General features: G+C 41.3%; 1 protein-coding gene across 1 annotated transcript in view; it reads left to right on the top strand.

Moving 5' to 3' along the window:
- Positions 1-1561: 1561 nt before the first annotated feature.
- Positions 1562-17599, top strand: part of Crppa (CDP-L-ribitol pyrophosphorylase A) — a 254540-nt gene continuing 238502 nt past the window's right edge. The window contains 3 exon segments of the mRNA XM_038337019.1: positions 1562-1832; positions 1834-2024; positions 10767-11022. Coding sequence (XP_038192947.1) covers positions 1773-1832; positions 1834-2024; positions 10767-11022 — 507 coding nt within the window. The 5' untranslated portion in view covers positions 1562-1772.

The raw sequence follows: 17599 nt of genomic DNA, 5'->3' as shown, positions 1-17599 counted from the left end.
TTACACCACAGACCTGGAGATGACTAGCCCCATTGCACAGACTTTATGAAATCTCACCGGCCCACAGCTACAACCACAAAAGCCATGGTTTTATAGAGGTGCAGTTTCTCTAGTACTCTGCCTCAGGTGCTCCATACCTGCTCGGTGCTCCTTATCTTCTCAGTTCTCTGCTATTTCTTGTGCTCTCTACCTGCTCGATGCTCCCTCCCTGCTGAGTGCTCTGCTCTCTCTGATGCTCCCTCCCTGCTGAGTGCTCTGTCTTTGGTCTTCTCAGGGACCAACTCCTCTCTCTCCACGATCTGTAACAAAATCCTTCTGTTCACAAGCTGTGATGGAGCCTTCTCTCGTGTCTCACTTGAGTAAACTATAACACTTCTAAACCCCTAACTCCCTAAGAAGTTCTCTCTGCTAGAATCGACCTCTCTCCTCCACACCTTTCCCTCTATTTGTCTCCCAGTTTCTCGGTCCCTTGCTCTCCCACCTCTGTTTCGGAAAAGAAAACCTTCAACGTTGCGATGCAAATACACAACAGTGCTTTCATCTCAGGGTGAAGAGTTCGACAAACTTCACTTAGCACAGAAGCTGTCCATTAGCCATAATGAAAGCAACAAAAGAAAATGCTTTAGAATATTAGACAAAGAGGGCAAGAGCAGAGAATTTATTTTTGTACACTTTCAACGGGCAAAATGGATAAAAATAATGAGATTTAATATTATAACTGGGTGCTTTCAATGCTCAAGATTTTTTCTTATGAATTCAATTCATCTATTGATGGGGGAAGATTGATAATATGTATTGTCAAATAATTCCATATACTTTGTCATTATTCAAGCAGCAATTCATCTAATAAGTATTAGACATTCCTGAAGCTGGGCATGCAACCCAAACCACAAAGCTGGGCGTTGAGCTCATGAATTTTACTTTTCAGATCCTGAATACAAAAGTCCTTGGCATGGCATTATATTTCATCAACACTTTCCAGAAAGACAGGACTAAATAAGGGAAGGATGCGGAGCAGGCCTGGAATTTCTCAACGTTGGCTGCACCTCTAAATCAAGGCTTTATGGCTGCATTGCCATTGACTGCACTGTCTTACACAAGTTACTTAGCATTTGTATTTCCCTGTCAATGAACGCGGCCACTAGGGTTTTATCTGTTAACGTGGGTTGTGTGTTCATTATTCAGCAATTACTGTGATTGCTGTCATCCCCTGGTCACAACAAACGCACTTGCTCAACAGGATCACCTGTGCAACACTGAAAACCTTCTGCAGCCCTGGCTGCCCAGTAGACCAACAGGTCTGGGAGTCAACCTTGCACTCTGTATTCTAGACTTTTCCTATCCTGTCTGCATTGGAAGACTCAGTGTGCATCTGCGAATATCATATAACTGAGGTGCACGCATCTGGGTCTTGTACTGTAACGTGAATACAAATCTTTCCCACTTATCAAGAATGGGGACCGTGACTGTGTCGTGCACAGCTGCGTGTGTGTGACCCTAAACTGTGTAAGGACTGCCACCGCAGCCTTAGCTGGGCCTGCCAGGAGGGAGAGAGGGACGAGCAGGAAGAGAAAGCATTGCCTGGGGCGCTGGGCCCGGGCGGGTGGACAGCTCAGCCATTCCCGCTGGGATCAGCACTTGGGGCCACTTTCCCGCGTCCTCTGGACACCTCTCCTCTCCTACCCGACCCGCGATCGCGGCCCTGGGCTGGTGTTGGCGCCCGCCCTCGGTTCCCGCCTGCACCGCGGGCTCCAGCGTTCTCTGCTCGTGTCATGGAGCGCGGGCCACACAGCAGGCCCGCCGAGCCGGGCTTTGCGTGAGCGGCTTACGCCCGGAGCGGGCTCAGCGTTTCCAGCGTCCATGCCGTCTGGAGCCGGGGCCGAGCCCGGGAGTCGCCCTGGAACCGTGGCCGCCGTGCTGCCGGCCGGGGGCTGCGGGGAGAGGATGGGCGTCCGCACCCCGAAGCAGTTCTGCCGCGTGCTGGAGAGGCCGCTGATCAGCTACACCCTGCAGGCCCTGGAGAGGTAACTGGCGCTGGCCACCCGCTCCCCAGAGCCCACCCAGCAGGCAGCGTGGGGCGAGCGCCCGGCTCGGCTCGGGGACGAGCAGGGCGCAGGGGCGCAGGGACCCAGGGACTTTCGGTTCCTACGCTGGCCCCGGGGGCCGCAGGGACCGCGGCTCTAGGAGAGCCCGGCGCGCGCAGCCACCGCGCATGCGTGCGCCCGAGTGGCCCAGGCGCAACGCTGGTTTCCTGAGCAGGCAGGGCTTTTTCTCTGGGCGATTTTTAATTTTTTTTTTTTAACCCGGGAGATGGGCCTGACCAAATACCAGGCGGTAGAGAGAAGAGCAGGGTTAATGCCAGCCTTTCAATAGCGGGAGGGGATTGGAGGGTGAGATTGAGGCCTAGAAAAGAGAATGACGTTATTAGAGCCAGAAACAGTGAGCAGTGTCTGAAAGGCCCCCGAAGACGAGGTGAGATGAGAAGAAGGGATGCCTTACTTGTGAGGTTCTGTGATGGGGCTAAGGTGAGACTGGGAGGGTAGGAGTCGACTGCGTTACAGAGGCCTCCAGTTCTGCAAGGCCTTTACTCCTGAAGTCAGATAGGAACCTAAGTGACGGGTTACATTTCAAGATAGAGGGCTTCGATAGAAACCGCTGTCTTTGGCATTTTGTACTGAGGAGCAACTCCCTCTCCCGTCCCCAACACACTTCAGAAAGCCAAAGAGACAAAGCGATTGCTCATACGATTATTTTACTTTCTGATTATTGGTATTTAGCAAATGGAATTGTAAGGAGCCGCAATCATGCTTGATTAATGTAATCAGGCCGGTGGTTACATCGGAAACTCAGTCAGACCTGGAAATGATTCCAGTTACCACCGCTGCCTGTGGCTTTTATTCCTCTGTATAGTATGGAGGTTGCTTCATACAGCCGTCCTGTCAATACCACACACCTACAGGGTTCTAGTACCACATCCATGCCGGCCATGGGATGGCTCGCAGTGGACGTAGCATTCATGGAATGGTTCTCAATGGACATAACATCCATGCTGGCCATGGGATGGCTTGCAATAGACATAGCATCCATGCTGACAATGGAATGGTTCTCAATGGACATAGCATGCATGCTGGCCCTGGAATGGCTTGCAGTGCGCACTGGCAGAAGGATCTTTGTCTGCTTGGTAGTTATATGGAGGGAGTAGTAGATATTTTTTTTCATTTACCATCTCTTTATAAGCGAAATGCTTTGCATTAATTTGCCTTTTTGCATGTACCATGGTAGCCCGAGAGAGGTGAACACTAACAATTAAATCTTTTAATGTAAAAAAGTTTGCAAAATATTACAAAATATAAAATACAAATAATATAAAATATTATGGAAAATATGGCGAAAGAACACTTGTTTTCCATTTTGCTTACTTGATAACAGTCTGAAATCTGAATAGTCTTCTAGGGAAATTGGGATAAATTATAACAGGTTGTGATTCATGGAACTTTGATTACTTTTTCATTTGATTAACAAGGACCTAAGATTGGGAATCTTAGTTCCTCATGTGACTATTGCTTTGTGACAAGAGTTTCTGTGAAGAAATTTTGTTTCAAGAGGCCGTGTGACAAAAATATTATTTCAGGGCCATGAAATTCTGATAGAAGGCTCAGCTCAGTTCATTAACACATGTATCCCAATTTTACTGTTTAGAAAAATGTTCTTCCCTGGATCTGAACTTGAAATGGTTTTGTCCCTCACAGTGACTGGGGCCCACAGAAGGGACAGTGGAGCAGTTTCCACATTGGGGAGCTCCATTGCATGGGGCTGGTTGGGATTGTGCGTAGGGAAGCGGTAGACAGCAGAGTGTGGCCTCTGAGGAGAAGACTCCGATGCTGCGCATCCTGGAAAAGGAGAAGCAGGTGATGCTCGCCTTATGGACGTTTTGTTTGAGGGGTTACAGGGTGGAGTTGACAGTTTAATGAACTTTAGCTCAGGGCTGGGGCCAGTTTCTTCTACTTCACTGTGTGACAACTTTATCAATTCCTGTTTAATCTTGGCAGGGACTGAAGTCAGCTGGGAAAAACCTGCAGCTGGCTGGGTCGCAGAGGGGTCAAGGTTTGTTTTTTATTATTGTTATTGTTGTTAAGATATAAAATGTGGGGTTGGTGACTAGGGTGGCCATAGAAATAAAACTTCTTACCAGTAATCTGATTTCTTTTTAGAGATTTTAGAAGTGTTGGTTAGTGTGGAATACAAGATTTTGACTATACAGGAACAAACAAGTGGATCTAAGCCATGCTTTTCTAGATATGTGGGGCTGGGCTGTCCCTGTCAGGTCTACTTTGACCTCTCTTGCCCTGAAGCTTTTGTGGTTTCTTCAGCCCTTTTAGGTGGAAGTCCTTGCTTAAGAGAACTTGTTCCTTGATATGGTTCATGCTTATCAAAATGTCGTTATTTGGCCTCAGATCTCAACCACACACACAGTTGTCCTGGTCTATAAAATTGCTTTAATCCATTGCAAATTCTGCTGAGCAGGACAGATGAGAATTCCACGAGTTTTCTCTAAATGAGCAATATTGGTCATGCGAGTTAAACCGAGATCATAAGAATGGGAGAGACAGGATGTGAGAAATGTTTAGGAGATGATATTGATCCCAGAGGTTAGTGATTCAGAAAGAGAAAGGTTCTTATGATACTTTTAGTTGAATGGTAAGGTGGAGCAATTTGGTTTACTAAGAAGGTCATGCCCAAGTGCAGGGAAGAAGTAAAGCTGTTGGATTTGTATTTTGTATTCAGTTAGAGCTCTGCATTATCTGCCTTGGAGACTCCTTTTTTTTATTGATTATTACTGAGCTCTACATTTTTCTCTGCTTCCCTCCCTGCCTCTACCCTCTCCTTCAACCCTCTCCTAAGGTCCCCATGCTCCCAATTTACTCAGGAGATTTTGTCTTTTTCTACTTCCCATGTATTAGATATATGTATATGTCTGTCTTAGGGTCCTCATTGTTGTCTCGGTTCTCTGGGATTGTGATTTGTAGGCTGGGTTTCTTTACTTTATGTTTAAAAACCACTTATGAGTGAGTACATGTGATAATTGTCTTTCTGGTTCTGGGTTACCTCACTAAAAATGATGTTTTCTAGCTTCATCCATTTGCCTGCAAATTTCAAGATGTCTTTTTTTTTTCTGCTGTGTAGTACTCCATTGTGTAAATGTACCACATTTTCCTTATCCATTCTATGGTTGAGGGGCATTTAGGTTGTTTCCAGGTTCTGACTTTACAAACAATGCTGCTATGAACATAGTTGAGCATATATGTCCTTGTGGCACAATTGAGCATCCTTTGGATATATACCCAAAAGTGGTATTACTGGGTCTTGAAAAAGGTTGTTTCCTAATTTTCTGAGAAATCACCACACTGACATCCAAAGGGGCTGTACCAGCTTGCACTCCCACCAGCAACTCAGGAGTGTTCCCTTTACCCCAAACCTCTCTAGCATAAGTTGTCATCAGTGTTTTTGATCTTGACTATTCTTATAGATGTAAGGTGGAATCTCAGAGTTGTTTTGATTTGCATTTCTCTGATGACTAAAGATGTTGAACATATTCTTAAGTGTCTTTCAGCCATTTTAGATTCCTCTGTTGAGAGTTCTTTGTTTAGGTCTGTACTCCATGTTTGTTATTTTTATTGGATTATTTGTTTTTCTGATGACCAATTTCATGAGTTCTTTGTATATTTTGGAGATCAGCCGTCTGTCCGATTTGGGGTTGGTGAAGATCTTTTCCCATTCTGTAGGCTACTGTTTTGTCTTGTTGACTGTGTCCTTTGCTTTACAGAAGCTTCTCAGTTTCAGGAGGTCCCATTTATTAATTGTTTCTCTCAGTATCTGTGCTACTGGGGATATATTTAGGAAGTGTTCTCCTGTGCCAATGTGTTCAAGTGTACTTCCCACTTTCTCTTCTATGAGTTTCAGTGTGGCTGGCTTTATGTTGAGGTCTTTGATCCTTTTGGACTTGAGTTTTGTGCATGGTGATAGATATGGGTCTATTTTCATACTTCTACATGTTGATATCCAGTTATGTCTGCTTCATTTGTTAAATATGCATTCTTTTTTCCATTTGATATTTTTTGTTTCTTTGTCAAAAATCAGGTGTTTGAAAGTGTGTGGATTAATATCCTTGTTTTCCATTTACTTCCATTGGTCCTCCTGTCTGTTCTTATGTCAATACCAGGCTGTTTTCAGTATTGTAGCTTTGGGATTGTGATGCCTCCAAAAGTTCTTTTATTGTACAGGATTGTTTTGGCTACCTGGGTTTTTTTGCTTTCCATATGAAGTTGAGTACTGTTTCTTTCGAGGTCTGTGAAGAATTTTGCTGGGATTTTGACAGGCATTGCACTGAATCTGTAGATTTCCTTTTGGTAAGATTGCCATTTTTACTATGTTAATTCTACCTACCCAAGAGCATGGGGGGAATCTTTCCATTTTCTTGTGTCTTCTTTAATTTCTCTTCAAAGATTTAAAGTTCTTGTTATACAAGTCTTCTACTTGTTTGGTTAGAGTTACTCTGAGATATTTTGTGGCATTGTGGAGGGTGGTGTTTCTCTGATTCTTTCTCAGCCCATGTATCATCTGTGTACAGGAAGGCTACTGATTATGTTGAGTCAATCTTGTATCCTGCTACATTACTGAAAGTGTTTATGAGTTGTAGAAGTTCCTTGGTAGAATTTTTAGGGTTGCTTATGTAAACAATGATATCATCAGCAAATAGTCAGAGTTTGACTGTTTCTTTTCTGATTTGTAGCCCCTTGATCTCTTGTTGTATTGTTGCTCTAGCTAGGAACTCAGGAACTATATTGAATAGATTATTGAGAGAGTGGACAACCTTGTCTTGTTCCTGATTTCAGTGGGATCGCTGTGAGTTTCTCTCCATTTAGTTTGATTTTGGCTGTTGGCTTGCTGTATATTGCCTTTATTATGTTTAGTTATGTTCCTTGAATCCCTGCTCTTCTCCAGACCTTTATCATGAAGGGATGCTGTATTTTGTTGAAGAGTTTTTCAGCATCTAATGAGATGATCATGTGGTTTTTATTTTTTTCAGTTTGTTTATATGGTGGAGACTCCTTCAAAGCCTGGCCAAGACCAGTGGTTCCCAGGCTCACAGAGCTAGAGGACTTTGTGCTGCTAAGGGATTAGCAGCCAGTCTGCCTCACTAACTCAGTATTTTATCCTAAATCCTCAATATGGGCATAGGGAAGTGGGAATCTGTAAACAGTGGCTACAGTGCAATCCAGAGTTAAGTTTCTATCAAGGCAAGCATGTTGGAGAGCAGCAGCTGCCATTGTCCCTTTAAGGCTCGATTTCTGCAGCCTGGATGAGTGCTTTAGAGGTAGGTGTTAAGGGGGCTCGATTTCCCCCGGGTTTTAAAATAAGAATTTGTGTACCTGTTCTGTTTTCAACTGGTTTTATTAAACCATCTGAGCAGAGTATGCTTGTAACATTTGTTATTCCAGGAGAAAATAACTTCTGAGATATTATATTTCCTGCTCAAAATGTCTGTAGGTGTTATGGAGCCGGGGGCTAGGTTTATATCTGTTATGGAATGTGCTAGGAAGGAAATAATCATTTGGATTTGATAGAATCAGGCTGCCGGGGTTTGGTGTGGACTTGTTTTCAGCTCAGAGGTAGACCAGATGCTTCTATTCATTAAGTATTTACTCAGCATGCACTGTGTGAGGTACTTAAGGTCTTTTACAGTCTCATGATTTTACCTTATTAAAAGTGTTTTACAGAATTAAAAATTAATTCTGTGTCTTGAAAAGAATGTGAATAAATCCTTTGAAATACAATCAGTACTTACAAAAGTTTGCCAGGTTCTGGGTTTATCCTGGGTTGTTGAACAAAATATCATAGTAAGCTTACTACCTTTTGAGTGGTTTTGAGTAATGTTTTCTAAATTATCACTTTTTTTCAGGGACTTTTCTTTATTTCATGCTATATATTATATTCTTATTTCTATTTGGCCTAATCAACAATATTAGGTTTAACTTAATAGGAAGGTCCCATGAATTGCACACTTTGAAAAACAGTGGTTTAAAACATTTTAAAGATGGGCATGTAGGTTATTGGTGTAAGCTCCAAAGTCAGATTGGGTTTAGCCCAGTCCCTTCATTTTCTACTGGTATGGTTATGGGCAGGTCATTGTCTTTGTGTCTTCAAGAGTAAAATAGAGACTGTAGCATTTTTTTCCCAAAGAGCTGAGTATTGAGATAGTGTATGTAAAATTCTCATTACAGCCCACAGACGCTAACAAAGATTACACATTTTTAGCTGTTTCTATAACTAATATTATTGAAAGTAAAATACGTGCCAAGTTCTGGGATGCAGTCTTTCTGAGAACTGGAAGCCTAGTGAGGAAGATAGAACATTACTGACCATAGCATGGTCTCAATAATCTTCGTGGATGAGTTTTTCAGAAGTGGAAGGTAAGGAGGTTGCACCCAGCTTTGTAGTCAAAGGAGGTTTCCTGGACTGGACTGTGTTTGCAGCTGTAGAGAAAGAGGGCTCAGATTTGGGTTAGTAGGATGGTAGAGGGAGGGAAGGGTACGGAGAAACAAGAGCAACACAGAGGCATGCCTGTAGGAGCATGTGTTCTCTTCACTGTGAGAGGATCATCTTAAGGGAGGGAAATCTTAAATTTGCAGGGGATGCAGCCTGTCACAGTGGGGAAGGCAGTGGAAATGAGTCAGCAGGGTTAACCTGGAAGCAGAGAATGTAGCCTGGATGCTGGCTTGGTTTTAACCTTCAAAGGTGTGGTGACCTGCTAATGCTAGCCCTGCCTCTTGCCCTAAAGGTCCCATGCTATCTTGAAATAGCACTACCAGCTGGGTGCCAAATGTTCAAATACGTAAGCCAGTGGGGGCACTTTGGACCCTTACCCATTACTCTCCCTTCAGGAAGTAGCTAGGCAGAAAGTAAAAGGGTTATGGCAGAGGGGTGACTGGAAGGAGGCAGTAGGTCTACAAAGACCTGGACAAGATCCAGTAACATGGGCGCAGGGTTTGAACGTGAGAAGTAGCAAGAACAGATTGTGTTGGGATAAGATGAGGAAACATTAAGAACCGCATTAAGTACTGGACATAGGCGATTACAGAAAAGAATAATGGATCACAGCTGTGGGCGCTGAGCCAGCTCCTTTCAGAATTCCACAGTGAGGAGAGACTGGAGAGCGGTAGCTTGCCAGCTGCTGCAATCTTTGCGAACAGGATAGTTTCCACATTCCTACGACAGGGTAGGTTCTAAAGCTGTGAAGAACGAGACTGGTGTGGGGGATGGACTAAACAAACCAAGGAACAGTTTGCAGGTGATCTCATTCTGGAGTCCTGATCCCCTGTAAGGACTACAGATTGCTCTTGGCGATTCTGTGCTGCTGCATCATTTTCATCATTGAAGTCATTTTGAGATGTCTGACAAAATATGAAAGTAACAGAGTAGGTTTTACTTAAGATCTAAGTGAGAAATCAAGGAATCCAGCCCATAAGTGTTGGAAGATATTACAGTATGAGTAGTTTATTTGTTCAATAAACACTTAGATATGAAATTTTTTTAAAGTAAGACTGATATGTGTTGTCATGGAACCTATACTCCAGAAGATGAAATAAATAAAAACAAATAAAAAGCACACAAAACAAAACACAAAACAAAAGAAAAACAAATCTCCCCAAACAAGAAAGTCATATTGCATTGTCAATGAAAAAAGTGGCATTTTTCTGTCTTTATTAATTTTGAATGAAATAGAAATATAGAGGTATATATTTTATACTATGAAAGATAGTAAAGTCATTATATGAATCTGTTACATAAATTATAGAAGCATGTCATATTAATTATCATATAAATGTCTTCTGAATAAGCGTCTGTTGGAGACAGAGTACCGGTATTACACGACTATCACACACGTGAAAAAAGAGAAGCGCAAAATGCATGTTAAGTGCTTTTCTTGTTGCCTATGATTTGATATTTGATACATTTTCACGACTTAACTATTCTAGCATGAATGTATAGAATTTCATTGGCTTATAGCTCTAATTTCTCTTGGTTTAAATGGCTTTTTTGTTGTTGGCATATAAAATATTAAAAAATTTAAGTGATTCTGTGGGTCAGAGGCCTTTGTCCCGGTTTGGGGCATTGGGACATGCAGGTCCCCAGTGTCATTTGCTGGCTACCACTAGTATCCATAAGCTTGTGAAACTTGCTGATTTCAGAGCCAGAGCCAGGCAGTGTGGACTGTGATTAGTCTGGGTGCCGGTGGTGTGAGGTCCAATTTTTAGTTTTCATAGTTGAGTGGTTGGTTACATCTCATGGAGCATCTTGAGATAGTTGGCTGACAGAACTTGGTAGTATTGAGTTCTTCCACTGTGGGAGAAAATAATAAGGAAAATATAAATTTTAAAGCATATTCTTTTGTGTGTTTTCTCAGACAATTTACAGATACACTATTTGTTCAAATTTAATTGAAGTAAAAAAAATTCTAATGTATCTCTTATGTAGTATAGCATACTTTATGTACCATGCCATGTAAGATACATAGTGTGAAAGAAATCACCTCGATTGATAGTGTGAAATGCTTAGTGACTTCTAGACCTAACCAAAATGTATGACAACTGAGCTTTTGTGTATAATCTCCCCATGTGGACTGATATTATTTATACTGGAGTTCAATTTTCTTTTATGAACCTTAGAGTCCAGTTATATTAAATGCACACATGCTTTCCTTGTAGAGTATGCTGGATAAAGGACATTGTTGTGGCCGTGACAGCAGAGAACATGGAAGCAATGAGGAGCATCATCCAGAGGTATGGGCATAAGCGCATCTCACTAGCTGAGGCTGGAGCCACACGCCACAGGTCAATTTTTAATGGCCTGAAAGCCCTGGCAGAAGACCAGCCAGACGTTGTGATCATCCATGATGCCGTGAGGCCTTTTGTTGAGGAAGACCTTCTCCTGAGAGTTGTCACAGCAGCTAAGGAACACGGGGTGAGTGACACTGAGACATATGGCGCCATGGTTAATTTGCTGCGTTTTGGTAGAGCTGTGTTCAGTGGTCCCTAAGTGGATACAGTGACATTACTTTAAGGCTGTCATCTCACTGTATGCTGTGATTTTTGATCTGTTTTTGTTATATCCTTTATGATGTTGTGATATGAGCAATTTGGAGGATTCACTAATGATGCAATTAGAATATATGCCTGTTACACTCATTTAGTCCTTCCTTATCCCCTCACAGTTAGCTTTTCTCTTTCTCTTCATGCTATATGTACCAACATGTATATTTGTTTATGTATATACATACACCACTGGCTAGATTCCACATATGAGAGAATCTGAGGTTTATTTCTTCCTGACATTGGAGGTAATGGGCATGAATTGTGAAAGAGGATATAAAGTTTATTATTTTTCTAGTTCTAATTCTGTTCTGAATTCTGAATTCTGAAAAAAATTCTGTTCTGAATTCTGAATTCTGAAAAAAATATGTTTTTTTAAATGGTGAATGAGTATATCAAACTTATTCAATACCGAAAATGTCAAATTTAAAATGTAGTTTCACAGTTTCTTTTTCAATGCCAATTTTAGCTGTATATAATTTAAGTTGTATGGATTTGGGGTCTTGTTATTTATTTGAAAGTTTTATTTTGATAGACGTTTCTGTTGCACCTGGCCTTGCAGCTGTTCAGTCCCAAAGAAATACACAGAGGTCTACATTAATTATAAACTGGTTCCTGTTATCCTCAGCTTCTTATTAACCCCTACATCTTAAATTAACCCATTTTTTTTTCTGTATTAGCCATGTGGCTTGGTACCTTTTATCAGTGAGGCATTCTCATCTTGCTTCTTCTGTGTCTGGGTGACAACTACAGACTGAGCGTTCCTCTTCCCAGAATTCTCCTGTTCTCATGGCCCCACCTATACTTCCTGCCTGGCTACTGGCCAATCAGTATTTTATTAACCAATACAAGTGACAAAATTTATAGAATACAAGACCATTGTCCCACAGCACTTACCCCCCCTTTTTTCAAAACAAAAACTCTGAATTTAATCTCCTTTGTTTAGCTTTCTTCCTGACCATTATCCATAACAACTTATAACCAACACTTTAAACAAAGAAAAACATCCATAATACAATTTTTTGGGAATGTGGGTGTAGTTTTCTAGGCTACTTCCTGCTGATTAGGGATGCTGATTATCTTATGGGGACCTAAAGAAAATTTAGGATTATGGTCAAGTCCTGACTGGAATATTCTGTGATGCATGATCATTTTAGCCAGCAGTCTTTAGGCTGTTCTGGATGTAGAACTCAGAGGAAACTCCAACAGAGATCCTCTGAAATGTTGTATCATCTGGGCCATCTGCTCCTATCGAAGATTTTTCAGGGGTCTTTCCTGATGAAACCTGATTTTTCTTAACTCAGAATAAATCTACAGCCTCTCATTTCCTGTGGAAACAAAAGTAAAACCTCTTCTCCAAAGTAACATATCTTTTGATTTAAATTTTGAAGTTGAGGCATTTTCAAAATATATATGTTGGATTAATCGAGCAATATTTATAATCAAATGTCTTTTAGCAGCTGTTGCTCATTTCTCAGCCATCAAGCAGTTCAAAGAGAACACAATAATAACATACAGTATCCAGATTCTCTGTGTATTTTCCATCTTTATGTGGCTTTATTTTAAATTGTAATTCTTTTATTTTTACTTTTACTTTTTGGTTTTTTGAGACAGGGTTTCTCTGTGTATTTTTGGCTGTCCTGGAACTCACTCTGTAGAACAAGCTGTCCTTGAACTCAAAGAGATCTGCCTGCCTTTGACTCCCAGTTGCTGGGATCAAAGGTGTGTGCCATCATACCCAACTGCTTCCTTCTTCCCTCCCTCCCTCCCTCCCTCCCTCCCTCCCTCCCTCCCTCCCTCCCTCCCTCCCTCCCTCCCTCCCTCCCTCTCTTTCTTTCTTTTTAAAAGACTATATCCCTTTCCTTTTCTCTCCCAAGCCTACATGTATTTTTAAACACACTGTAAATGGTTTAGATTTTTTTGTCTGAATCTATCTTTACTGTATATCTCTTCTTTTCTGACCACACGAGTCTTTAATTTGCTAAGTGATAAGGCCAGGATTAACATTGTGACTTTGATGACTGGATCCACTCCAGTTCTTAGCTTTCTGAGAGTCTAGCTTCATGGTGGAGAAACTGGCAGGAAATGTTTATTGCCACAACTCTATGGATTTTCAAGGTCCCTGCCACAACCAAGAAGCATGCTGTCAGCTCTTCATAAACCCACTTAAGTGTTTGGTGGTGGGACCTCTTAAAAGAACTGCAAGGCTTTTGCAGCTAAAGCTGGGTCAGGAAGCCTCACTTAAATGAGATGCGCTTGCCTCTAGCAAACAGAGCCCACCTGAGAAAATGCTGCTAAGAAGAAGCCATGCTTAACTCTGTTCTTTTGTGTCTAGAATGACTTCCTAAGCCTTCTCTGGCTTTATGTGGATGTAGTTGTCCATGTTGGCATCATTTGTTGACAGAGGTTTCTGTTGCACCTGATTCCACAGCCATTCAGTCCCAAAGAAACACACAGAGGTCTACATTAATTAGAAACTGGTTGGCCTAGTAGTTCATGCTTTCTTATTAACTAACTTTTACATCTTACATTAACCCATAATTCTTGTCTGTGTTAGCCACGTGGCTTGGTACCTTTTATCAGTGAGGCATTCTCATCTTGCTTCCTCTGTGTCTGGGTAACAACTGCAGACTGAGCCTTTCCTCTTCCCAGAATTCTCCTGTTTTCATTGCCCTGCCTATACTTCCTGCCTGGCTACTGACCTATCAGCATTTTATTAAACCAATACAAGTGACAAATCAAAGGTACATGACCATTGTCGCACAGCAGATTTCTTATATAATAAAATTTCCAAATATATATCCATAAATGGTACTTTAATGAGACAAATTCATAAGCAGTTGTATTTCCAAAATGCATAGAAATCTAGCCAAAGTCCAGATACACACAATTAACAAAACCTGGGCTATGAAACTTGATTTTGTACCTTGAATCTTTCAGAAATGGCTTATTTTCTAGAGTTAATAGCCACACACAACTTTTGGATTGAGTACAGGAAGTCATTTGAAGATAATGAGATTGTTTTCCCTGCTGTTTCACCTAGATAATCACAGGCTGGGACAATGCCTATTGCTACGTGTAGAGCGTGTTTTCTTTTCCTGTTTTTAGCAGGTAAATGTCTGTAAATACGGGCACAGATCCCAAAATTAAGTCTCCATTCTAAATTTGAGACAAAGAAAAAACATTGTATGACACAGTTCCTGGGGAGACTCACCACGGATAGGGAACCAATGACAGGTTAAAGTAAAGGTACTACCGACGTCCAACTTGATGAGCCAAGGAGTTTAATTGGTGTTATTTACAAGAATGTGGGTGGGTAGACTCAGTGGTGTAGAATGTCTTAGACGACTGCCTCACTGAAAGCCTGCCGCATTATGGGTGGCACTCACACTAGCTGGAAACACTGCACAGCCTGCAGCAGCTCAGCAGGTTGGAGAGAGGGTCTTTTTCTAGGTCTCTGATTTGGTCTCAGTCTCTTCTGGGCAATTCAATTGGTCTCTTCTTCCAGGCTTCTGGCTTAACTCTTTCTTTAATGAATGTAACTTGGCTGTGCTGCCTTTTGTAGGCAGTTCTACTTGTCCGAGAGTCTTCTAGGCAGCTGACTGTTCTGTCTCTTATGGGTGCGGCCCAGTCCTTACTGCTTTATAACTTTGGGGAGGGAGAAGCCTAGAGTTGCTGTTCAGTTGCAGAGACTTCCTGAGGCCTCTAAGTTGTTTACTTCATGAGCTTAATGGAAGAAGGAGGTTTGCCTCTGAGGAAGCTGCTGCAAAACATACAGAGATGTGTTGTTGGATATTTGATCACACTGATACTCAAGACCATTAATAGAGTTAGCCTTGCATCAGGGGCTGGAGTCAGTTACTATTTAAGTGGAATTAGCCATAGAAAAACATGATAGAGAGGCACAGGAAGGAGTGGGGGAGGCGTAGAAAGATTTGTGGCCTTTTCGATCTCAGAAATGTGGAGAGAGAGGTTTACTGGTCATTCCTTCACTCCTTTCTTGATCAGGGTTTTATCCCAATATCTGACTCCCAGGTTTTTATTAATAACAGAACAATTTAGGAAAATTGTTCAGAGATAATACAGTTTAATAGATCTCAGTTTTGTTTTGGTATTGGGAATTCTCTTGGTAGTGTCTTAAGTGACAAAAGATATTTATCTTGTTCTAATTAATATGTTGAGAATGTCATTGCTTCACAGTGATTAATAAATAAATAAATTATCAAAATGTATGGCAGCAACTTTTTGTTAAACATGCCAAGGAGAATCTTGAAAAGAAGCTCTCTGTAAAAATGGATTGAGTGACTAGGACTGCTGTGATGTGGAGAGGTTGGAGACTTCATCTCTAGCTTTCGCTCCCTGAGCACCCATTCCTTACTCACCTCTGTGCTGGAAGTAATAGCCCGTGACTGACAGATAAAAAGAGTTTGGCATCTGTTAACTTAGCAGAACACGAACTTCCCCAAATCATCAGAGAGTGTGCATGGCCGATAGCGCCCTCCCCATTGCTGTAACCACCTCCTGTGATGTTTCCGTCAATGCGTTTGAAAGTGTCTAGATTTATGACACTCTCGGTTTTGTTACTATAAAACTTCATGAGACTGCTTCCACAGTGGAACGTGAAATTTAGAGTAACCTAAATTGGTGTTCACAGGCTATGTTCACTTGAATTTGGCTCCAGAATAAATTATCTCTTATTCCTATTGAGATGAGAGCTGTATTATTGTTCATTGACAAACATTTGTGGCAATTCTTATTAAACTATCATTTTCTTAAACTGTGAATCAAGTTTTTAAAATTCAATCACATATGTATCTTAAAATCAGCAACTTGTATTTTTAATGAAATATGGACTTTCCTAATTACATTTAAAAGCATGATTCAAAACCAAAACTTTATGACATTTATTTTGAAAAAAAACATAAGAAATATAGTTTCATTTGGAGACATTGTGTTGGTTTTTATGGATGGAAAAGTCCATGAATTTCACATGGATCTGAGTCCTAAGGACTTTCCTCAATTCATGAATGATTAACTAGGTGTTACAGTTGGTTTAAATTTAAATTCAGAGAAACACAGACTTCTATTCAATAAAAATCAATTCTTACATAAAGTAAAAGACAGGAAAAACTGGGATCTTCATGGATGAGTCACTTAGACCCCACTAGACAGAATATATTTACGTATTTATAGGCAAAGTTTATTGAGCCTTGATCTGGTTATCTGCAAACTTTAGAATGACGAGCTTAAAGGCTTCATTAAGATAAGGAGGGCGGGTCCACTCTCAGGAGCAGGTTTTCCACTGATACACTCCTGCCAAAGTTTCCATAAGAGCTGCCTATAACACTGCCCCAGGAGCCCCAGTAACAGGCAAACAATACTTCCTGCCAGCTTAGATATGGAATCTTGAAAACGCAAATGTAGTGGAGACAAGAGTAGTTGTATTTATTCAAAGGGTGGTAAATATTGCCATTGTTAGGACTGGCCTGAGTCATGCCCACTTACCGCTGCCTATATTCCAGTTTCATTTAAACACTGTTAATGGAGATGGGGTACACCAAGCAACTAGGAATACGTGTGACTGCATACAGATGCTTGGGTATGTCCCCAGCATGCAGTTTCTCTCTGTGGCCACATGCTCAAGTTCCACATGGAGGAAAGATGGCTTCTATAGGGCCAGTGGCAAGATTCTTACTTTCTTACTATTAATGTTAATTTGAGTATAAAATACTAATTGAATTTTTTCATTTTTTTTAAAAAAGATTTTTGACATTTTTTTCCTGTTTTCTTTTTCCTCTCTTTTTGATAAGTCTGTAAAATAAATTCAGATGGAGAGATGGTTTGTTGGGTCGCCTTATCCAGCCTTGATATGAGGGTTTGTGCCCAGCCTTATTGTCACTTGTTAGGACCTGCTCTGTGGATACTCTGGGAGGGCTGCTCCTTTGTGAGGGAATTGGAGGAGGAGTTGATTTGGGAAAGAGAGGAGGTGGGAGGAGGGACAGGGAAGGGTGGAGGGAGTGGGAAACTGTGGTTGGAATGTAATTTGTGAGAGAAGAATAAAAGTTAAAAGACAAAACAAAAAAAGCATGTCTTTGTTACTCTTGCAGAAATAAAGCTCATATCCTCGCATTCATATCTTGTGGCTAAGGACACCTGTAACTCAGGATTCAGGAGATCCACTGTCCTCTTCTGGCATTATAGGTGGCTGTACTCATGTCCACAAACCCACACAGATACATCATTTAAAAATAAGATGCTAACAAGTACATTGTTGATAGTCCCTTGAAGTACACTGCATTTAAAGAGATGTTTATAGATTCCTCACGCTTGTTCAGTTATAGGAAATGCCTGGATGAGTTGCTTTCCTCCCTTACTTGGGTTTATTGTCCTTTATGAAATTGCATTCATATCTTTATTCTAGAAAATTCCAAAACATTGTCTGGTTATTC

Source organism: Arvicola amphibius, chromosome 7, assembly GCF_903992535.2.
Source record: "Arvicola amphibius chromosome 7, mArvAmp1.2, whole genome shotgun sequence".
Classification (NCBI taxonomy): domain Eukaryota; kingdom Metazoa; phylum Chordata; class Mammalia; order Rodentia; family Cricetidae; genus Arvicola; species Arvicola amphibius.
The sequence above is the reverse complement of the archived record's forward strand: the minus strand, read 5'-3'. Positions and strand labels throughout refer to the sequence as shown.